The 24,916-nt window shown below is 26.1% G+C and overlaps 5 protein-coding genes across 5 annotated transcripts; 3 read left to right on the top strand and 2 right to left on the bottom strand.

Annotated features, from left to right (window-relative positions):
* Nucleotides 1-6,272: 6,272 nt before the first annotated feature.
* Nucleotides 6,273-8,549, top strand: OCT59_020821 (uncharacterized protein; the record flags this gene model as incomplete). The annotated part of the gene is made up of 9 exons (XM_066149417.1): nucleotides 6,273-6,321; nucleotides 6,443-6,520; nucleotides 6,616-6,717; nucleotides 6,807-7,173; nucleotides 7,235-7,923; nucleotides 7,991-8,044; nucleotides 8,131-8,270; nucleotides 8,360-8,456; nucleotides 8,526-8,549. Exons 1-9 carry the CDS (start codon nucleotides 6,286-6,288, stop codon nucleotides 8,547-8,549), a joined length of 1,587 nt encoding a protein of 528 aa, XP_065990324.1. The 5' UTR covers nucleotides 6,273-6,285.
* A 1,406-nt stretch (nucleotides 8,550-9,955) lies between these two features.
* On the top strand, nucleotides 9,956-11,574 carry OCT59_020820 (uncharacterized protein). The gene is made up of 3 exons (XM_025325652.2): nucleotides 9,956-10,112; nucleotides 10,262-10,508; nucleotides 10,635-11,574. The coding sequence occupies exons 2-3, from the start codon at nucleotides 10,273-10,275 to the stop codon at nucleotides 11,326-11,328; spliced, it is 930 nt and encodes a 309-aa protein (XP_025180133.1). The 5' UTR covers nucleotides 9,956-10,112; nucleotides 10,262-10,272; the 3' UTR covers nucleotides 11,329-11,574.
* Nucleotides 11,575-12,512: 938 nt separating this feature from the next.
* OCT59_020819 (uncharacterized protein) lies at nucleotides 12,513-13,949 on the top strand (the record flags this gene model as incomplete). Its single annotated transcript, XM_066149416.1, has 1 exon — nucleotides 12,513-13,949. One exon carries the CDS (start codon nucleotides 12,513-12,515, stop codon nucleotides 13,947-13,949), a length of 1,437 nt encoding a protein of 478 aa, XP_065990323.1.
* Nucleotides 13,950-14,923: 974 nt separating this feature from the next.
* On the bottom strand, nucleotides 14,924-15,807 carry OCT59_020818 (uncharacterized protein). The gene is made up of 2 exons (XM_025325651.2): nucleotides 15,525-15,807; nucleotides 14,924-15,433 (listed from the first exon to the last, which is right to left on the bottom strand). Exons 1-2 carry the CDS (start codon nucleotides 15,616-15,618, stop codon nucleotides 15,264-15,266), a joined length of 264 nt encoding a protein of 87 aa, XP_025180131.1. The 5' UTR covers nucleotides 15,619-15,807; the 3' UTR covers nucleotides 14,924-15,263.
* Nucleotides 15,808-20,473: 4,666 nt separating this feature from the next.
* Nucleotides 20,474-22,042, bottom strand: OCT59_020817 (uncharacterized protein). Its single transcript, XM_025308439.2, has one exon. It carries the CDS (start codon nucleotides 21,923-21,925, stop codon nucleotides 20,864-20,866), a length of 1,062 nt encoding a protein of 353 aa, XP_025180130.2. The 5' UTR covers nucleotides 21,926-22,042; the 3' UTR covers nucleotides 20,474-20,863.
* Nucleotides 22,043-24,916: the final 2,874 nt, after the last annotated feature.

Here is a 24,916-nt window from a genome sequence, read left to right as displayed (position 1 = left end):
TCGAATACTTCTTTTACGTCTTTACTTTGAACACAATTACCTGACCCTATTTCTCTAGATTCGTAAGGATATCAAGTTATAGCATGGTGGAGTGGATATCATAAATAACTATCTCACAGACATTAGCCTTATCTTCTGGTGTATATCCAGTCATAACAGTTGAAATCATTTTCTTCAGTGTAAGCTTAGACTTTTTAATCTTCTGCTGCTGCGTTTATTTAGCGTTAGATTTACCTTTCGCGAAATAGATTGATATTCCATTTATCCTCAAGGAAGGTGACGTATAGAAATTGTCGAAAACTGGAACACTTTTGTGATATTGGCATATGTCACACACTTCTTTCCTCTTGGGGTATACGGCTAAGCTTGTACATTAAGTTTTATTTGTGTTACAGGAGGTATAACTAGTGATTGGTGTTTAGGCTTTTCAATAATTTTCATATCTATCAGAGTGAAATCTGGTATTCCCAGAATTCTATTGGGTGCATTTATTATTGTTTGTGTCTCACGTGATGCCTTTTCTTTTTTTATGTAATCGCTGCCGTCGTTAGAGTAGGGATTGGAATCGATTCCCATTATTAGAATCGATTCTAAAATCGATTAATCGCGATTAATCGTTTCGCAAATACCGATTTTTTTTTATACTATTTATAATAGGTGTGTTTAAATCTTCCCCAGTATCGCCAGAAAATTTTTTCACCCCCACGCGACCCTAAATAATTTGTCACCCGTGTCACATCCCTCCACTTTCTCATTTTTTATAAAGTGATTCTGTACCCTAGCATTTTTCAGTGTCTAAAATCCTATTCATCACACGTTATTCGACACATGGTTAATTTCTTAATTCCAGCCAAATCTCATAATGCCGGCCAAAGTCACGTGGGGGTGAAAAAATTTTCTGGCGATACTGGGGTAGATGTGTGTTTAAACACATATCACGTGATTACAAAAAAATTACAGTGATCGACGAACAAATTTCCTTTTTGGAAATTTGTACAACCTTGTGCGATAGCAACTTGAATTTTATTGGGAGATAAAATTTCCTTTTTAGGAAGTTTGTGTTCTGTCACGTGATTCGCGGGCGGAATTATGAATTTGGCGAAAAATTAACGATTATGAACAAATAATAATTTACGGTCAAATTAACGAAACTGCGCCACAATAAGTAGATTCGATTTTTATTCGAGATTCGATTTAAAATCGATTCTTATCGATTTTCGATAGTTTCGATTTTAATCGAATCTTTTCCGATCCCTATCATAGAGAAGGCATGTATACGCATCTTTGAAATTAATAGTAAAGAAAAGGAAAGTGTTGAAGTTTTCTTTAGGTACACCCAGTTCGTAGAACTCGTCAGCATATGTAGTTTGTAATCCTTCCAAACGTTTATATATAGCAGGTTCGAAGTCTGTGGCAGTTTGATAAATGCCAGTTGCGCTAGTCATCTTAAAAACTTGCAACATTTATTCTAGTAAGAAAGTGAACATCTTTTCGTCAAGTAGCTTAAGGAAATCTTCAAGTTCTTATAAAGTAAAGTTGTTAGCAATAGAAGCCGTTTTTTATAATAAGTCTTTCAAAAATATTATTGCTGAAATTTCATTAAAAAATGGTCCATGTGATCGGTAGAAATAGTTTCCTCTACATTTCATATATTTTTTTTATCTTTTTTCATTTTTTATATATGTTTAGTTATTTTTTTTAGATTTAATTATAGTGCTATCTTTTTATGTTTTCTTAAAAATTTGGATAGAGTTTACTTTGACTGGTTAGATGAGGTTAATGATGGGTGGCAGCTTACAGTAGTGTTGGGCAATTGAACAATTGGATGTTTTGGACAGATCACATGACAAAAAATTTAATTTTGGCTAAAATTATGACTAATTTTGGTTAATTTTAATTCTAGTTCAATTATTAAATTACTTCAAAAATCTTTAAATATTAATTTTTAATATTATTTGATTTTATATTAATTTTTATCATTTAATTAATATTAAATATTTACTTTTTTAACATTTTAACATTATATTTTTATTTTATTTTTAGTTTCAGTTGATGAATATTAGGACTCTTGAGCAGTTTTAAACTGTCCAAAACTATGTCCAAAACTATGTCCAAAACTGGTTTTGAACAATCCAAAATTGTCCAATTAAAAAAACCAATTGGACAAGTCCAAAACCCAACACTGGCTTACAGTGTTCAAGAAATTAAGTTATAACAACAAACATCCAATGTTAGAATCTGTCTCTCTTTACACCTTGCAACATTCAAACGGTAAATGAGACCTTACACTAGTTGATTTCAAAAATGGGGAACATTTCACTTTATCTACAAACTCGTGCAGTCCTGGTCTTGTAATGCGTTCCGATCTATAATCCTTGGATAGAAAAAGCTTCTTTTTCTTTTAACGCTTTGAGGACACTTTGTGAAAGAATCGATCTGAATGGAATTTATATATCAGGGTTTTATTCTTTATCAACATAATCTTTTTTTTATTTGCACGTTGTTTTATAAGAAGAGGCATTTATGCAAGAATGGCCGTTTCACACGAACTATACCCTTTAAGCAAAAACTTCACCCGACAGTGCATACGTGGGATGCTCAATGTAGCATGACGAGTGGTTTGATAGTTAATTATATTAGATGGTTAGATTAGGTTTTTTATTTACTATATGTAATATCTGAAATCATTTTACTATTTAATAAACTATCAAATGCATTGCAGAAAAAAAAAAAAAGAAAAAAAGTACTTTATATTTAAAAAAAAGTTTAAATATTGTATTTTTTATAAATATATCAGTTTAAGGTAATTTTTCTAATTATTATTTAAAAAAAATTTTTAGCTTTAAATTTTTTAATCTGTTTTTATATTAAGTTTTTTATCAAGAATGTACAACTTATATATATCTATAGAAAGATTGTAAAGAACAATAAAGTGATATTCTTAAATTCAAATAAAAATATAAAAAAGTGTAATTATCTCTAATACTTTAATAATTATAATATCATTATAGTAACACCTTTCTAAATACATCTTCTATAAGTACATACACTATATAAATTCTTTTTAAGTATATGATAGGTCTGGTTTCAACTTATAAAGCTCTTAATATTTTACTTTTTATAAATATACTGACACCTTTTCTAAATGTACATTCTACTATTTTTTTACTGTTATTTCAAAGGAAATGGTATACTTAGAAAGGTATTACTGTATTTGATTTTTTGCAAAACATTTGTATAAACATATTTAACAGATGTTATTTAAGGTAAATTTATAACTGCTACTTTAAAATGATTGCATTAACTTTATTTCTTTTATTCAATTTGCAATGATTTATATCAATTTAAATCTAATAGTATTGTGAACTTTGCAGGTACAGTTAATATGATAAAATAAAATGATACTACTTCTATTTCATAAATTTTTATTGGATCATATAATTATATTTATATTATAAATCATCTAAAACATGTTTTATTTTACCTTAATATACTTTTTTAAAAAAAAATAATCAAGGTGATACTTCTAAAAATGAAGATTATATCAATATCAAACATAATAATTGTAGTCAAAAGTTTATTGTGAAAAGAGATAATACTATTAAGAATAGGTTTGAAGATAAAGATTATCTTTTGATTAATACTGCTTCCTTTGAGTATAATAATAAAATAAAAAAATCTTTTAATTAAAGCATTTTCTAAAGTTTATAATCAAGAGAATTTTGAAAAACTAAAAGAATAGCATGAACTTAACTATCTTGATTTTAACTTTATTTTCATATGTTTTACTTTGGAAAAATTTATCATTGTGAATTTTGATTACTATCTACAGTACATACATAATAGTTGTTTTATAAATCTTTTATTATGATTAAGAAATTAACTTTTTATTTACATTTAATACAAAAAAAAAAATCATCTATTAATGATTTTAATATATTTTTCAAATCCATTCCTGCAATTTGGATACAAGCTACATTCAACTGCTTCCCTTTGTGAGTTCTTCTATTTCAGCTTATTTTATAAAGGCTCATCACAGTTATTTTATCAAAAGTTAAGCTTGTGCTACTTTTTCAATTCTATTGCACACAACTTGATCTGTGTTGCTTTTGATCAACTTTTTAATTGTATCAACTTGATCATTTTGACACAATCCTCTATTGTTGTATTCCAACAGAAGGCTCAGATAAAATATCACAAAGATCGTCTGTAGCATTCTGTAGCATATTGTATTACTTCTATTATCTTTAGAAAACTAAAGTTATATAAAAGAATTGAGAGTACTTCGGGTGGATTGAAAAATACTCACCTTTTTATATTATCTCTATTAACTTCTTTGTCCCAAGATGAACTTGAAATTGTACTTGTGGAACTTCTGGTATATTCAAGCTATAGAGAGTAACTCTTTTGATTGAACACTACTTTATATTTACATCCTTCACATAATTGTTTTTGTAATTATAAGAAAACAGATAAACTCTGAGTAGTTATACCATGTAATTGATTTAGTCCATGATAAAAAAGGGAAACGTTTATATACTATAGATCTTCAGGGAATGTGGATATTTTGATGGCTCCGTCTTTTCACATTTGTTTGAAGCCAGAATAACATTATTTTATTATTCTAGTTATATCTGATATTATTAAATTATCTCTTAAATAGATATATTTATCTCAATTCTACTAATAATAATAAAATTCACAAATCAGTGAATTGTACAAAAATATATCGTCATGTATCAATTTTTGACTTGGAACAACTGCGGAAGATGTGAAAAATCAGTTACACAATGACATATATATGTTGTCGATTCTTGCCTCAAATCGAAGTTCACACACCTCAGATTAAAATCGTCATGTGAGGTGCGTGAAGTGAAACATCAATCACCTGAGATGCCTCAGATTCGATTTGAGGGCAATTTATTTTCACGCCTTTTCTTTAAGATATAAAGATAGTTACCAGTTTTCTTTATTTTTTATTTTTTCTTTATTTTCTTTTTAGGACATTATTATTTGGAATGGTTATTTTGGATTTTTTAAGGTGGGTGGATGTTTTATATATATATATATATATTGTTTTTCTTTATAGGAATGCTATTAACCATTCTTCTTTTTTCTTTAAATAGCATGTGAGGGTCTTCTTTTGCCTTCCTTTATGTTTTTTCTTTCTAAGAACGCTACTAACCGTTCATTTTTCTTTTTTTCTTTACAGAAACCCCATAGAACAGCCATTTTCTAAAGTAAGTTTAAAATTTTTTTATATATTTTTCATTTTTAGAAATGTTACTAACCATTCCTTCTCTTCCTTTCTTTATAGGAATTGATCAGAATACTCATTGCAGTGTCAAGAATTAGTCTGAGAATTATATAATATTATATATGACAATTTTTTATTGTCACAATAAAAAATCTTTGTTTTATATGTATAGTCAAATGGATATAGATCAAATGGATATATAGTAATAAGAGTTTATGTTGTAGAAAACAAAAAAGATTGATATTTGAAATAGAAAAAATAATATTGTATTATGATTAATAAAAGAATTAGATTTAAAAAAGTAAATTCATAATGATGGTCAAATTAATTCATTGGTTTAATTTAATAGTAGAAGATACATAATTTTTATTACAAAATTTCTCAAATTTAATAAAAAACTAATTTTTTACAATAAACTTTTTGAATTTTCCAACTTTTAAATTAAAACACCTGCAAATTAGCTATTCCAACCAGTTACTATATGGAAAAAAAGTAAAAGAAATGGTTAATAGCGTTCCTAAAAGAAAAAACAAAATGAAAAGACAAAAGAAAACCCTCACCTGCTATTCCAACTTCCAAATGGCGTTCAGTGAGGTTTCTGTAAAGAAAAAAAAGGAGGAGGAATGGTTATTAGCATCTCTAGAAAGAAAAAACATAAAGGAAGGCGAAAGAAATCCTCACATGCTATTCCAACCTCCAAATGGCGTTCTGAGAGGTTCCTGCAAAGAAAAAGGAAGAAGGAATGGTTAATAGCATTCCTATAAAGAAAAACAATATATATATATATATATAAGCGTCACCTACCTTAAAAATCCAAAATAACCGTTCCAAATAGCAGTTCCTGTAAGAAAAAAAAGGAACAGTTAATAATGTTCCTAAAAAGAAAATATAAAGTAAAAATAAAAATAAAGCGTGAAAATAAAATTTGATGCACCTCACATGACGATTTTAATCTGAGGCGAATCGATCTGAGGCGCAACATATATATATTAAAGTTGCCCACACACTTCCACATAATCAGAGAAAAAATGATACCATTTTCATGGACACTTGATGGAATAGAAGTAATATATTTAAATTTATTTTAAAACGTAAAATTTAACAAAAAAAAAAACGTTGAAAATTTTTCTTTTTACAAGAAATACATTTTAATTTATTGAATTACTATAAATATATAACATATAGGATAGGTTAAAAGAACATAGTGAATTCATTGATTCGGTGATAAGTTTAATTCCTCCAAAACATTATTTCAAGAATGATGTAAAGTATTATAAAAGTAATTTGTACTTTATTTTTATAACGTTATATAATAGTTAATTGATTTTGATTTTGATTTTTTTAATTTGTTTCATAAGCCAGAAGCAACGGAGGAAGATAATAAATTTCAACCTAATAAAAGAAAAAAACTTTCCAAACAAGTCATCAGAGAACAGAAAAAACAAGCAAAAAGACAAAAGGTAGAATATCCCGCTTTTAATTGAATTTTATATGATAAATTATTTAATTTAAATTTTTTTATTTTTTATTTTTATTTTTTGACTTTAAGCTTGATCCTAATAATTTAAAAACTGTACAAGACATTCAAAAAGAAAAATTGAATAAGATTAGACAAGAAAAACAAAAAGGAAAAAGGCAGAATGAAGAAGAGGGCGATGAAGATGATAACATCGAAGATAATAATGACGATGATAAAATAGTTGAAGACAAGATAGAAATAAATAAAGATAATGATGATGATGTCAAAGTTGATAATGAAGATGACAGTGATAAAGAACAAGCGAAAGAAGACGACGATGATGACGAAGAGGAAGATGATGATGAAAGTGAAAATAAAGGAAGCAACAATAGATCTCAGTCAGATTCTGAGAACGATATCAATGACAAATTCGACAAGAAAGATGAAACTAAAATTGGTAATAATAATAATTATTTATTTACATTATCCATTGACTAATCTTAATTTACAAACTTTAGATCATCCTTCTAAATCAAATAAAAAAGAACCACAAAAGTTAATATCGATTCCAGAACGTCTTGACAAAATTATTCTTTCAGAGCAGCAGAATAATATTAAATCGTCTAAAAATGAAAAAAGAAAAGCTTTAAATGAGGCAAAGAAACAAGAAAAGAAATTAAGACGAAAGCAATCAAAAATTAATAAAGATGGCAGCAATAAAGCGGAAAATGGAGAAAATAATATTAAGAAGAATGGAGATATCAAGAAGAATGAGGATATTGAGAGGAACGGAGATATTAAAAAAGATGATGCGAAAAATCTTGATGTTAAGAAGGGTGGTATTAAGAAGAATGGAGATATTAAAAAGGATGTAAATACGAAAAATCTTGATAATAAGAAGGGTGGAGATATTAAGAAAGATGGCGATACGAAAAATCTTGATGTTAAGAAAGGTGGAGGTATTAAGAAGAATGAAGATACGAAAAATCTTAATGCTAAGAAGAATGAAGATATTAAAAAGGATGAAAATACGAAAAATCTTAATGTTAAGAAGAGTGGAGGTATTAAAAGGAAAATAGGTGATGATGATATTGAAGAAGATTTTCAGCACGAAAATAGTGATTTACAGTTTACGTTTACTAAATTTGATTTTGCGGGAGGGAAGAAGAAAAAGAAAAAAATTGATGATATTCATCTTATAAATAAGGTAAAATTGAACCTTCTTGCAATTCAAAAATACATAATATATCATTCTAATTTTATTTTAATTATAGTTACAAGACAAAATCAAAAAAGTGAAAGAATTAAAGAAAAAAGATCCTGAAAAAGTAACTTGATGATTTTTATTTGTATATACATACATAATTTTATTATGTTTTTTAATATGTTGATATTTTCTTTAAATTTTATGAAGGCTGTAGAATTACATGAGAAAGAATCATGGAGCAAAGCAATTAAAAGGGCAGAAGGAGAAAAAGTTAAAGATGACCCTAAATTATTGAAAAAAACCATTAAAAAGAAAATTATAAAAAAAAAGAAAAGCGAAAAAGTTTGGTAATATTAAATTTTTATTCCTATTCATATTTGTTATTCTTCACTGGATTGTTTATTGATGAAACATTTTTTCTTGGAATAAATTATAGGAAAGAACGTATCAAATCTGTTAACAAAAGTATGGCCGAAAGACAACAGAAACGTACAGAAAATATCCAAGCTAGAATTGACGCAAAGAAGAATAAGGTGATTCAATCAAATATTTTCTTTCTATGTTATAGTTAAACATACTAATATTTTGTATCGTCAATTTAGAAAAAGAATAAGCGTAGGAAATAAATATATAATTACATAATTGGTTTTTAAATATAGGTTCACTTGAAAAATTATTATTTTTTTCTATTACGATCTAACGATATATTACGATATCTTTACGACAACTTATTAATTAGCACTGGAAAATAATAAAAAAAAAAAGACCATTCAAAATTTTTTTACCAATTAAATCTAAGATCCATTTTAGTGAACCAGTAAAAAACCGATTTTCAGTTTTTTTTTTTTTTTTTTTGATAAAATACAATCTGAGATTTAAATCACCAATAAAGATTCATTTCCCATCCATGATGAAATGAAATTCACCTGATCGTTTCACTAAAAATTGATAAGATTAACCATTCATGGAACGGATAGTATTAAAACCATCCGTCTTTTCCCGCTTACTTAATATCGTTAACTTTTAATTAACCATAAAAACAAAAAAAAAAGTACAAGTTTAGGCGTTAACTAAATATTATCAAAATGATAGTAATTTTACACGAATTACACGTGATAAGTGTCTGTGTAAAAACCTTAACTATGTTTGTTATTTAATTTATTCAGATCGACAAAAAAAAAAAATCGGGCACACAAAAAAAAAAAGTATACATAGTATGGACAAAGATTGAAAATCATTTTTAGAGATTATTGTAATCATGATTCCCACTTTTCTTTTTTTTTTTGTAATACCATTCCTAAATAAAATATTATGATTTCAATTCCAAAATTTCCAAATAAAGTGAACACACAATAACACACAATAAAATAACTTTACACTTGTTAACATATATGTATTAGATTTTCACCCTCTTTCACGATTTACATAATCTTTGTTCTTTCAAAGGATCTTTTTTGTACACTTAAGAAAATCAACAAGTAATTATAGATAGAAAGATTATACAAATACATATGTTATCATATCTAATATATCTAATTAAGGATTACAAATATGTTCATTATCGCAAATTATCGCAAGGTAATTGTACTCGGGTCTTTGTACTCGGGTACTTTATTTACGTAAGTTATTTGAAATTTTTTTCAACAGAAAATGTCTATAGTTGATAGAATAAACTGCAAGAAAAATCGATAAAGAAATGTAAAAAGAAATCAAACGTGAAAAATTCTTTGAAAGATTAAATGCAACCATTTTTTGCATGTTTTTGAAGCTTCAAAGTAATTTGCAAAATTTGATCATCATTACGCAAATGGAATGGGGGATCTGGGTAACAGAAACATTAATGACATATTTGGAATTGTTAAAGTAAATAAATAAATAGATCCGAGATAATGCGTAATAAGTATTTTTTAGTTAGTATCAATGATACAAAAAGTTTTCTTGGCTGACGAATTAAAAATTTTTATTTTTTTTTTTCAAAAAAAAAAAACCGAAAAAAGGAATATAAAGAATAAAAGAATGAAATAATGGGATCATATCATTAAATTCCTTGGCATGACGTGTGATGCAAAATCAAACAAATAAAACTTTTTTAACTTTTTATGATATTTATGATATTTATTATATTCCTAATAAGTGGATTATAAAGATATCATTGAACGAGTAAAAAGTTTTTAATTAAATCCAAACCAGTAAGTATTTTTTCAAAAATAAAGTTTCTAGTAAATCATTAATTTATATGGCTAATAATAAATTTGAAAAAAAAACCCATAAATATGAAATAAAAATCGCTTTTAATCCCCAAAAACTTGAAAATTTCTACGTTACACAAAATATTCAGAATCTTCTTCAATGGCATTATCAGATATTATTCAAGACTTTGAAAATTTATTAGAAAATGGTGATCCATACGACGTTATAATTAAAAGTTCTGATGACCCTTTAAAAGAATTTAAAGCTCATTCAACTATTTTAAGGGCAAGAGCTCCATATTTTTCAACAGCTTTGGATACCAATAAAATACAGGATGGCGTACATTATTTTGAAGAATCAAGTATTCATTCAACTGTTTGGCCAGTCATCTTGAGGTAAGAAAAACTTAATTATTATTATTATAATCATTAAATAATAATAATAATAATAATAATAAATAAATATATATATATATATATAGCAATTTTAATAATTTTATATCTTTGCATACCTTTATTTAGATATTTGTACACAGGACAATTTGATTTTAACGAACAACAATTTTCCGAGTTAAAAAATCTTTTAGAAGCTGCAGATCAACTCGGATTGGAGAAATTAATGGATTCAATAAAATTACCTCCCAAAGAAACAATAAATGGAAATGGCACGGTATATGAACCAGTTCCCTCGATGGAAAAGAAATCTAATTTATTGGATATAAATGAACTCTCACCAATTTTTTCCAGTTGGATTGATAAACAAGAAAAAATCTCAGATACATCCAATTACGAATTTAAACTTATTTATCGAGCAAGTCGGGATGGAGATACGTATGAATCATTTCATGATCATTGTGATGACAAAGGAGCAAATATTGTAATCATAAAGAAAAAGAATTCGGATAGAATTATTGGAGGTTACAATCCATTGGATTGGAATGGTACAGGATGGAAATCGACCATGGAAAGTTTTATATTCACATTATCAAATCGGTCTGATAAGAATACGGCAAAAATTGGACGCGTTATTAAAGAAAAACACGATAAAGCTATTTATTGTTATAATAATGGTGGTCCTTGTTGGGGTAGTAAGGATGTTCGTTCTGGATTAGATTGGAGCGTTTTTCCTGGTATTATTTATGAAGATATCGGTTTTAGCAATTATTTTGAGGATGAGGATTATGAAGTTTTTCAAGTCATACCTGCAAATTATTGATTTTTTTTTTATGTTTTTCCACAATAAAATTTATTCTTTCATTATAATAAACGTATTAACGTTATTAATCGACAAAATAACTTGATTATGGAAATATTTTGGAATATTTGGGTGTACTTAAGGAGTATTTGGGTAGTTCAATTAATAAATAGATTATTCATAATAATATTTTTTTCAAAAATTTTATAACGTCAGCCGAGTTCTAAATTGTTTGTCAATTTTGTCTAAAAAAATTTCTTTAAAAAAAGAAAAAAAAAAAAATTTAAAAAATTTAAAAAATTTTCAAAAAAAAAAAAAGATTATAATAGACTACCAAGCAGGATAAATTCTTTACTGAGTTTCAAAAAAATTTACCTAATAATCGTACTATTTTTAGTTTATTTTTTTTTTTATCAATGATTAAATATGATTAAAATGATTTTGTGTTTCCTTCTTTTTAGAATCCGGAAATTATTTAAAATTTTACCCAAAAAGTTTATTTGAGTACCAAATAAATCTAATGAAATAGAATTTATGGTAAGTCATAAGTTTTTCAATCATCCCAAAATATGTAAAGGCATTTTCCGTTATGGTATAAAATTAAACTTAGATTGTAAATAACCGTGTGTATTACAATTATACTTTTTACGTTACAATTGTTGCATTTGTACTCGTACTATCACCTTCAATACAAAAAACAATTACCAAATTCAGTCATATTTTAACTTTATATATAAATGAATTTAAATCCCCGAAATTTTGCTCGGTTTTATTTATTTATTTATTTATTTTATTTTTTTTTCTCTTCTTTCTTCCCTCAATTAAATTTTTTTTTATACAAAATGACACTTGAACAGTTAAGAGCTCTTTCAAGAGATTTTCATAAATTATTAAAAGAAGCTTATAATCATGATGTAATTATATATGCTGGTAAAGAACCAATCATTAAAACTTTTAGAGCACATTCTGGTATATTGAGAATTAGGTCACCTTATTTTAATACTGCTTTATCAAGTCAATGGGTAAAGAAAGAAGGAGATGCAATAGTTTTTAATAAACCCAATATATCTGCATTAGTATTTGGTGATATTTTGGAGTAGGTTTATAATATGGATTTTTTTTTATTTTTTTTTATTTTATTATTATTTTTTTTTTAATAAATTTTTTTAAATATATATATATATAGGTATATTTATACTGGAACAATGGCATTAGCAGAAAAATCAGGGGAAAGATGTTTGGAGATATTGGTAGCAGCTGATGAATTATTAATGAATGAATTACATGACCTCATGCAAGATCATTTGCTTAATCATCACAGATTATGGTTACATCAAAGTTTCGCATTTGTTTATAGGACTTCAGTTAAATTAGAAGCTTCAAAAGAATTACAAGATTTTTGTCAAAATATTCTTAATAATGAACCAGATGTATTATTAATGGCGGATGATTTTATTACTATAGATCAAGATACATTAGAATTCGTATTAGAACAACGTAATTTTCAAATGAGAGAGATAAATATATGGAATCATATAATTAAATGGTGTACATCAAAACATCCAAATTTTAGTAATGATATAACTAAATGGACAAGTCAAGATTTTAATAAATTTGAAGAAACATTACGACAATGGATACCTTTTATTAGATTTTGTGAAATTAATTCATCAGAATTTTATCAAATGGTTAGACCATTTAAAAGTTGTTTACCAGATTCATTATATGAAGATTTAGAATGTTTTTATTATACAGGAGTACAAAAAGAATCATTAACATATTTACCAAATAATGCCATTAGATCATGTCTCGTAATACAAGAACAGATATCAATTATAGCAAATTGGATTGATGGAGGTGGACAAATACGTAATAATAATAATAATAATAATAATAATAATAACATTAATAATAATAATAATTTAAAATATCATTTTGGTTTATTACTTAGAGGAAGTATTGATGGATTTTCAGCTGAAGAATTTCATAAAAAATGTGATAATAAAGGACCAACTTTAGTTATAATGAGAATAAGTGGTACGGATCATATTATTGGAGGGTATAATCCAACTTCATGGCAATCTCAATCTGGTTGGATTACAACAAGAGATAGTTTTATATTTTCTTTAGGTTATGGATCAAATCCACAATCACAATTATCACGTATTTTACAACCTGAAAAAGCAATTTGGAATTCAGCTACTTATGGACCATGTTTTGGAGATGGAGATTTATGGTGTGTAGAAAATTTATCTAGAGATGAACAATGTTCTTCTAATTCAAAATCTTATAGACAAGGTATTTGTGATACTATTATAAAAAGTTTAACAGGGGAATCATCATCAAATGATGAAAAAAGATGGAGTTCAACTACATTCGGTTTAGGAGCATCATTTTCTTCAACAAATTCAAATGATATTTGGGGAAATGAATGGAATCTTACGAATAATGTTACTACATCTTCACCAACTACTTTAACAAATTTTGATGATAATATTAGATTTAATGTGGATGAATATGAAGTATTTCGTATTAGTAGAACTGATACTTATAAATCTATTAATCAAAGAAAATTTCGACGTGGTAAAAAAAGATTAACTTTAGTTGAAAAATATCATACCGCAGTATCCGATAGTGATTAGGGAGGGTTATGAATGATTTTGATTTTTTTTTGTAATAAAAATAATATAATTTCTTAAGTAACAATATGTAAAATAAATAAATACATGGGTATTTTTTTTTTTTAAATTATGTAATATGATTATTATCGACGTATTTGATTAACGCGATTTTACGTAAATATTTTTTTACACATAAAAAAGTTTCAAAAAAGTTTTTACCGAGTTTCAGATATATGTGAGTGATTGTGAGTGATTATATAATATATACTCGAAACTTTAAAATTTAAATTTTGTTAATCTAATTAACCATTACTTGACCATCCGTTGATGCATTTTAAGAAGATCCGGAATACCGAATACCTTTGAATCAAATCCTAAACGTGTTTCCCAAATTTTGTATGATAAAAAAAATGTAGATCTAATCCCAATTAAATCAACTCTATTATTAGTAAAATTAGTAGAAATTAATTTGATTGTACTTTTTTGTAATAAGTGTTAAGACGATCACGTAAAAAGCAATCATTTTACTAATGAGACTAATATAGTTTGTAATAGGTGTTAAGTAGATGACGTAAAAAGTAATCATTTACCAATGGGGCTAATATAAGTACGTAAAAAGGTAATCATTTTACCAATGAGGCTAATATAGTTTGTAATAGGTGTTAAGATAATCATAATCATTTTACTAATGAGGCTAGTATATAGTGTTACAAAAACGCCAAGCCACATTGTTGGCCCAATTGGAACAAATAAAAAGAAATAATACGTAAAGTGTTATTAACTACAATTAGTTTTTCCGAACAAAGTAATTATTATAACAAAGTAATTATAACAAAGTAATAACTCGGAATAAACATTGAAAGAATTTTGCAGAGCGGAAGCGGAGCGAAACCCAATTTTATCGAAAAACGAACAAAAATTACTTTTAAAATAAAATATTACATGTTTAGATGATCGTGTAACAACATAAATCCCGTCATCAACAATGGTCAAATAGAAATAAAATGTAAGGTTTATATTATTTTATTCAAATTTTTTATTTTATCATTTATTTGAACAGAAAATTATAATTAAAAAGTTAGATTTATATAGTGGGACTTAAAAAATATAATTTTTTTACACTTCTAAAACAAAGATCCTTTATTAAAAACTAAATTTCTAAGGGACGGTGAAAAAAAAAATAAATTACAAATAATATAAAATTACACCTTTTATATTAAAAAATTTCAGAAAAAAAAGAACCACATAATATTTATTAAATTAATTTATATGTGTAATTATTAATTATGTCGTTATTATAATAAGGGATGGCGTTTATCTTCCTGTAAGAAATTCTTATTGTCCTTTGCCATCTCCTTTGGCAGAGTTGCCCTTGTCGACAACGTCTTCAGGGATTTTCTTTGCATCATCATCACTGTAAAGTGAAATGTCACCACCATCAGAAGCGACGGGGACAGAATCGGATTGTAAAATAGTTTGATTACCATTTGCTTCATCTGCATCAACTAATATAATAAAAAAAGATAAAATAAAATAAATCAGAATGTACTTTTGATAAATCAATTGCTCATTTAGTTAATTAATATAAAAAATTACCTGGAGCAGCTACAGGGGCAGAGGTAACTGAAAGAACAACAGCGATTATAACAACGAAAAAGGTGATAAATGAGATAACTTTTGAGCTCAACATTTTGTTTGATGTAAAAAATGAAGGTTTAAAGGTAAGGATAGAAATTTGTGTTGTTTAAGCCGGTTAAACAATTACTTTGTAAATTAATTGAGATAAGTTATCTTTTTTGAAGAACTGTTTTTTTTTTGAAGAAAATGGGAAGGTGGCAAACTTGGAGTATTTATATAATTTTTTTATCATTAATTTCTATGAGATTACTATATATACTGTATAAGCCTTTTCATATTGGTGTAATGAGCGAATGGCGAAACTTGAGCCGATCATATCACGTGAATAGATAATTACTTGGGATAATTATTTAGGATAATATAAACAAATCTCACAAGTGTAACATTTAAATTCCCTGTTTGATATAAAAAGTTAATTATGATATTTATTTATAGGGGAAAAGGTTTTATAATTATTATAAATTATATTGGCCTATTTGTTTTTTTTTAACCGTCAAATTGCAGATATCTTAGAAAATTCCTTATTTAAAATAATAAAGATTCAATTTTTCATTGGTACAAAATAATTAAAAGGGTTGTTTTGTGTTCCTTAATCAGTTTCAAGATAAATGATAAAATGTTACACGTTATTCATAAAATAGTATAATATAATTATAATAATAGCGGGGTGATGACGGAGTTATTTAATTAATTTTTAATAAGTACAAAGAAATGTTAATATTTTTTTTCTTTGAAAATTTTTTTTTTTATTTTATTTTAATGCAATTAAATTATTTCTAGATTATATTATCATTTGACATAAGGAGCGAAACAATGTTACACACCCAATATTTTTGAAGGGAATTCTCCCCCAAAAAAATAAAGAATTGTCAATTGACCTATTAATTAATTTTTTGTTTTTTATATAATATCTTTTATAAATGGTTTTTTTTTTCCGAGCTTAGTTGAAACGATTCTGCGGTTTAATTTTGTTGGTGTGACTTTTAAGAAATCGTTATTATTTTTTTTTTGATATGTAAGCGTGTATCCCGAAAACACATATAATGTGAGTAACACTAATATTGTTTGTATTTCAATCGTGTGTTTTTTTAAAAAAAAATCTACATGAAGTCATAAAAGGGTCTTTTTTCAGAATTATATTATGAAATTAATTTCCATGGAATTTATTTTTTTTTCTTTTTTCTTTTTGGTGAAAAATGGGATTATTAACTAATTGGGAAAACAACTTGAATTATTTTTTAAAAAAAAGAACGGAGTTATTTATTATTATTATTATAATCATCGTAGATCCAAAAAAAGAATATTTTACTATATATATTATAAGATATCGGAAATCGGAATAGATCGAAAGTTTGTATTCTGTATTCTGTACTTAATTCGGAAAAAATGCTGTTCGCGTGTTTCTCATTGTATATAAATGATCGAGTCACGTTCTTTTACACATTTTTTATTTTTTTTAAAAAAAAAGATATTACATACATTATTTGTTTACTTCATTATATGGAATAATGGAATTTAAATTTCGTATCACAATGATCTTAATGAATTTTAATTAATTAATTTGAGGAATCAGATACAAAAAGCTTGGAATTTTTATATCCAATCAATCAACGTTATTCTTTCCTTCATTTATTTTAAAACATTGAAATTTTTTTAAACAAATGTACGCAAAAAAAAAGCAAAAAAAAAAAAGTTGTAAATATCGAATAGAAAAAAGAAGTATAGTTCATTTTTACATGATTGACATGATTAGAAAATGATAGATGAAATAAGCGAATTACATAATATGATGGACAATTAATTTAATTAAATCAGAGTATATCAGGGATACCCTTGAAACCTGTACCAACTTTAGGGTTTTGAAACTTGTACGAAAAAGGGTCGTTCCGGTAGGAATAGTAATTATGTACATTAAAGTATTAGCGTTTTGAAAAAAATAAATGTGGTTAAACATTTGGATTTTTTTTGATTGTCACGATCCTTGGCATTTTCGTTATATTCATACATACATGTACGGTACATGCAAATAATTTATTAGAACCAATACTATAAATTTCGACATGAAAAACTGGAAACACATTAAGTTTGAGTTTTTTGACGCCATCTCCACCCAAATGTATTGAATATTCGCAGTAAAGTTATTTATAGTTAATTGTTTGATCAATTTGGATTTTTACCATTTTAAAAAATTTATAATAAAAATATAGTTTCAATTATAATCCATCTTCGAGATTTATAAATTCTTGTCACATATCATATTTTGTCTGATGTCAGAGAATATCATTGTTTCACTTGTGCTCAATATGTGTGATTATGTGTAATTATTAAATATTCATACACGTAAATTATATATCAACCGTGTGTCTTTGTTGGTCTGTTACGCGGTTTCAGGAAAAAAAAATCCCTTAAAAAAATCATATTTTAATTTTAATTAGGGTTTAAATGATTTGCATATTCGTACTTATTAATTCATCTTTTTACTTTCTCACAGTTGTACTTTGTCATGAGAAGTTTTTGCCAATTTACGATTGGAATAATACTTTGTAATTGTAGAACACAAATATAATATTAGAGTATCCATTCAGATTCTTTCCAATTAGAAAGTAACATTAGATAAACGGATAAAAGTATTGAATAATGAATATGGGAAAGATCATTGTTCAAAAAAATTGTCATTTTCTTCAGTCGAATTATGTCAGCGTACACAATCTTAACATAATTATATCTTATTACTGTATTAATTAACGATTTCATCTTTTTTAATAGTAGTCCAGATTCTCTAAGTGTTGAAAGTAAATTTAATAAACTATTGAATTTCTTGTATATAAATTCCATCCTTTTAAATCAGTCGATTAGGAATATGCGGGATTTTACTGACTGATATTATTGAAATTAGCATTAATTCCTATTGGTCACCCGTCACCGCAGTATTCCTAGTGATCGAACTATGAGTCTATAACTTAGTTATTGGATGGGGAGATATCGGTCTTCGACTGATAGATATCTCTATTCCCCCATTCAATAACTATTTATTACAAATCGATAATAAGCACACTGGCTCGAATAATCGAATTACGCTTTAGCCAATATTACGCCATCCGTGTGGATGCGCCGAACTTTATTCTTGTACGGCTCTAACATCTCTGAAGTGGTCTTGCGCCAGTAAGAATGGGATATTCTCCCTTGAAGGGGTTATCCTCCTTTCTAAACCTTTCAAACCCTTCAGGCTCAAGTAATTTAATTATTTTTGCTTTACGAAGCCCTTCATATATATTATATGTAGGGAATACGATATTAAATCATACAGTCCCCGGCGAAAAGAATGGCGGTAAGAATACTGCTTTTAACTTCATTACTATTCTGTTTAGTATCAAATTGAACAGTGAAATGCTCATTTATAAAAACAATAAAAAAAAAAAGTAATTTCAAATATTGACATTATTTTTAATTTTTTGTAGTATTTTTCTCAGGGCCAAGGCAATCACTTATGTGGCCTTAGAGCTGGTCATTATTTTTAATTTATTACCCAAAATAGTTTCTATTACAATAAAAAGTAATTTCAAATATTGAATTTATTACCCAAAATAGCTTTCATTACATTTAAATCTATTTATAATACTGGTAACTTTTTCTTAAATCAAATTTTTAAGGAAATTCCTAATTGAACTGGAATTTTTTTGCATTCCTGTAACCAATATATCCCTTCCTTACTACATGTATTAAAAATGCCAAAATTTTTAAATATTTTTATTCTAAATGCCACATTAAAGCTATATTATAAAAAAAAAAATACCACCAAAAATCAAAATGATGGTTATTTCACATTTTTTTTTAAATTGTTTGTCAAATATTCCGATTTTCTGGCGAAAACTTTGAAATATTTGTATTTTTGACTGATCAAATAATTTTTAGATTATTGGTGAGCTTTTTTTATTATGTTGAAGTTATAAAATAACAAATTCCATAATTTTGAAGTGGTACCGTTGGCCACTGCATATAGTACCCAGGGTCTTATTCAAGAACTCGATATTTTAAATTGAATAGTACCCGCGGGTACCTCGTGAGGAACCGGGTACTATATTTGGATTAAATTATATGAAAAGTGATAAATTATTAGAGGTTATACCCCGGGTATTATTCAAGAACTAGGTAGCATGGGTACCCGGGCCTTAATCATGGGGGTACTATTTTCGGGGATACTATATGCAGTGGCCAACAGTATATAAAAATTATATATATATGTCTTTCAATAATGAGTTTTTCTTGTTCTTTTTTAAAAGCCCATATCTCAAATTCTAATGAGAACATTGGATTGTTTTTGATGCAGTATATTAAGAAATGGTAATGCAAAAAAAAAAGGAAACAATTTTATAAGCCATTTCTTAATTCTTTGAGAATAAGTAAGAATCTTTTTAGAATTTTTTTTTTTAATATATAAAATCCACAACTAAAATAATAATTGTCCGGAGCGAAGCGAAGGACAATATATGTTTACGCACTATGAAAAAAAATCGATCCCGTGAGTTTCTCTGTCCGCCACGTGATCGTCACCCAATGAATCGGCAAATTTTAGTTTTTCGTTCCGGACTTACAACGGTTCCCGTTTCCTAGTAATATTTTCTTTAATTTAAGAAAATAGTAAATAGTATAGTTATTAATTGCGAGGTTAATAGATAATAGAATGCAAAATCAAATTGAATCACGTGTTGATTCAGAAGTCAACTATTAAATAATAAATTACATGTTCCTCTTTCCGAAAATAAAAAAAAATTTCATAACTTCATTATAAAATTTATGTGTTATATAAAACTGACCGCCATTATTTTCACCGGGGACTGTACAATGGTATACTATTAAAACATTTCAAGATTATAAACGAAAAAAATGTATTAATTCACATTTTATTTTGAAATGTAAAAAAATCATTATAAATTTATATAAATATGTTTATTATTTAAGAACACGATTTATTTTTTTAAAAAAGGTTAATTAAAAAAAAAACACATACATCACAATACATGATATATATAAATTCTATGTATATAAAATATTAAAGAAAAAGTACATTAAATACATTTAAGAAAAATTAATAAAAATTCTATCGTTGATTTTATTTATAATATTTATATTATTATGGTAATTTAAGTCGAGTATATATATATTAGGGTAAAGGGTTTCTGTAGGAATAATAATAATTAATAAAAATGAATTTATTACTTTCAGTTAATTAACTTCAATTTGAACTAATATTATCCAGGTCTGTATTTTTCGGTATTAGTCCCAGGATTTTTTACATTTTAATTACTATTAACTTTAGCGTCCAATACTTTAGTAACTGCATCAACTTTAACTTGTCGTTTAGTAGGTTTAGGAGGAATTTGAGGAGGAATTTGAGGAGTACCAGGTTTCGCTCCATCAGTAGCTGGTCCATCAATATTTACATTAACGTTAGCTCGTTTGGTGGGTTTTACAGGAGGAATTTGAGGGGGAATTTGAGGAGTACCAGAAGTAGCTGGTTCACCAATATCTACATCAACATTAACTCGTTTGGTGGGTTTTGCACCATTAACTTTAGCTTTCAATACGTTAGTATTTGCATCAACACCAACATCTCGTTTAGTATTAGGATTGGATTTTGAACTGCCAATTTTACCATTCAATACGCCAGTATTTGCATCAACACCAACATCTCGTTTAGATTCTGGCTTAGGTTGTTCACCATCAACATTAGCTTTCAACACGCCAGCATCTGCATTAACGGCAACATCTCGTTTAGAATCAGGCTTAGTTACTTTAGCTTTCAATAACTTAGAATCTGCATTAACGGCAACATCTCGTTTAGAATCAGGCTTGGTTACTTTAGCTTTCAATAACTTAGAATCTGCATTAACGGCAACATCTCGTTTAGAATCAGGCTTGGTTACTTTAGCTTTCAATAACTTAGAATCTGCATTAACGGCAACGTCTCGTTTAGAATCAGGCTTAGTTACTTTAGCTTTCAATAACTTAGAATCTGCATTAACGGCAACATCTCGTTTAGAATCAGGCTTGGTTACTTTAGCTTTCAATAACTTAGAATCTGCATTAACGGCAACATCTCGTTTAGTGCCTGCTTGAACGTTAGGATCCACGTTCTCTTCATTAGAACCGACTTTAGTACCTAAATTAACGCCAGGATCTACTCCAGCGCCTACTTTTCGTTTAGTACCAGCCTCAGCATTTACAATAGGAACTCCGTGAACATTCAAGTCAGCGTTTGGGGGAGTTACATCTCTTCTGCCGATGGGAGTTGACAAAACTGATGGAGTTGTCAAATAAAGAATTGCCAAAGTAATAGAGATTAAAGTGGTTCCTTTCATTTTGTTGATAAAATAAGGGAGATTAAGGAAATTGTTTAAGGAGAATGATTAAAATTGAATAAAGTATTTATTGTTCTTTCTTTTTGTTATTATTCTGAAAGAATGAATGTTTATTCTGAGGAAAAACTGGAAAAGCGCAAAAAAGGAGCATATTTATAAGAAATTTTTTTTAAAGAAGATATGATAACACCAATTAAATCAACTTTTGAATTGTAAATTTTCGAATTGATTAGATTTTTACAAGGATGTCTTTCTTTTTTTTTTTCTGCGGATTAATTTACCAATCAATTTTTGTTTGTGATACCATCAAAAGATGCTCGTAATATATATATGCATTATGCATTGTAAATCAACACCAGGACAAGGATTTTCTTTCATGATCGTAATTAGGTAATTTCGTCCTACGATTATAGGTTTTTTTCGGTATTTAAAAAAGGACTTCTTTATTAAAATTGACCATAATTGGATAAGAATGAAATTTTAAATTGCATGAACTTAAACTTTAAAGTCAAAAAGTAATAATTTTAAGTTAAAGGATTTTTACAAGAAAGGTAAATTTTTTTTTAACGTGCAGAAACTAATAATTCTTACACAAATTTCATTATTCATTAAACTTTATGTCATTAAGCAGTTTTTTTTCTTTGATGTCAGTAAATTTTGGATATTTCTGGAATATACATTTATACTTTTTTCTTAACTAGGTAAAATCATTTATCGCGTGCAATATTAGATTATCCCAAATTTGTAAGTTTACAATCAAAAAAAAATATTTCACCTATAAATAAAAAAATTACGATGATAATTGTTTTGATTATTTTTTTCTTTTTTTAAATCTGATTCAAAAAAATAAAAGTTGGGTATTGTTACAAATTATAGTATAAGAGAAATTTTATTTGTAGAAGCAAATCATAAATTAATAATAAAATAATAAAAAGTTTCGTACAATTGTACAATTGGTTATTATCATTAAAGAAAGAAATAAAAAAAAATTGCATGATTATAATCAATCTTTTATATCATAATTTTAATATTGTACTTTTAAATAATAATAATTTAATGGTCAATCCGTTTTAATCTAAAGTATAAGCTGAAATAATACGTGAAACTTTCAATGAACTATTTTTATTGGAATTCAATCTTCCCATTCTCCAAATCCTTTCCAATTCCAAATTCTTTCTTTCCAATAATTTTTAAATTCTATTGGAAATGAAATTTAAAGGTCTGTCTAGAATTAGAAGAATTGGAAGAATTGGTAGTTTCAATAGCTTTTCAATCTTCAAGTACACATCTTATACCTTTGGATAAACTTTAAAATTTATTACAATCTTTTAATAGTTAAAGACAAATTAAATTGTTAATTGGTGTTTATTTTGGAAGTTTCGATCCGTACCCGGTTCAAACACGTGTTTTCAAAAAGGGTAAATTTTATGTCGATCAATTAATGTTGGCCGAATTAAATTTTAAAGAAGGATTTGTAAAGCCAATGTAAATTTAGATAATTTTAATACCTTAAAATAAATATACCAAAAATTTTAAGAATCTAAATTATTTTGTACATTTTTGGCTACTATAATTCCAAATCTCAAATGTGAAATATATGTAATCTATATTAATTTGTATATTTTAATTCCAAATAGAATTTTTTTTAATATATAATAATAGTTATAAATTATATAATAGTTAAACAAATACAGTCATTCTCTATATTATAATCACAACTCCCTTATAACTTATAAGTACATTTACATTAATCTTAAATTACTAATAAACTTATTAATAAAACCTTTCTTTTTATTATTTCATATATAATTTTTATAATTAAACCTTTTTTTTTTTAAATCTTAAAGAATATGATTATATGGTATACTTAAAATTTGATGGTTTAATAATTATATTTAAAATAATAGCTATTTAACATTTTATATTATATATTATTTAAAATTAAGTTTTATATTTTATTTTCAAGTAATATTTTTTTTATTTAATAATATTTAAATAGACTACTGGGTAATAGTATATATACTGTTACTTAATTACTATAATAAGTTATTATCTAGTTATAATCACTTATAAGTAGATTGCTACCTAATTACAAGTAAAAATATTTATTTAAACTTTTTCAAATCCTACAATTAGTTTCTTTAAGATTTTACTATAGTTTTATTATAGTTTTGGTAAAGTTTTAGCAGTTTTGCATTGGTATTTATTGTAAGTTTTATTAAGTTTCACTTTTCTTTAAAGTTTTACCAACTTATTAATAAGACTTTTATATAATTTTGGCAAAGTTTTGCTATTTTAGCATTTCACAAACTTGCCAAAATCCTTTAGTTTTTTTAGCAACTTTAATTACAAGTAAATTGCTCAAATAAATTGCTATTTAATTACCATATATTACCCTTTTATAGTTTTTTTTATTATCTTTTTATTATTTACTTATTTTGAAATTTTATAATATTTTTTATTTATTACTTTTTAATTATTTATTCTTATTTTACTTTCTGCAGTAATTTTATAATTAAAAAACTAAACTGAATTTCAGTTATTTCAGTTATAAAATCTGAAATATATTATCCATTTTATATTTTTAACATAATAATATAAAAATTATAAATTATAATTAAAATTATAAAAATATCATTGAATAATTGCAAGATGGTTATAAAATATTTATAAAATGGTTATTTAATAATTACAGAAAAATTGTAAAAAAATTGCAAAGAATATAAAAAATATTAACTGATAAAATTTTGCAAATTAAAAATACAGATAAAAAAAGCAAATTAATATTTACAGTATATTTAAAAAGAAACTAAATATAGTTTAGGAATTATATAAAATAAAGGTCTATAGTCTATACATTTTATTCATTTTATATCTACTACTTAAAATTATATTATTAGAATAGTGATATTTTTTAAAATATATAAAACTTATATGCTGTTTTATCATTCTATTTCTAAAATCAGTGTATTTTTTTAATTAATTATTCAT

This window comes from Rhizophagus irregularis, chromosome 3 (genome assembly GCF_026210795.1).
Source record: "Rhizophagus irregularis chromosome 3, complete sequence".
NCBI lineage: Eukaryota > Fungi > Glomeromycota > Glomeromycetes > Glomerales > Glomeraceae > Rhizophagus > Rhizophagus irregularis.
This window is presented reverse-complemented; position numbering and strand designations above follow the sequence as displayed.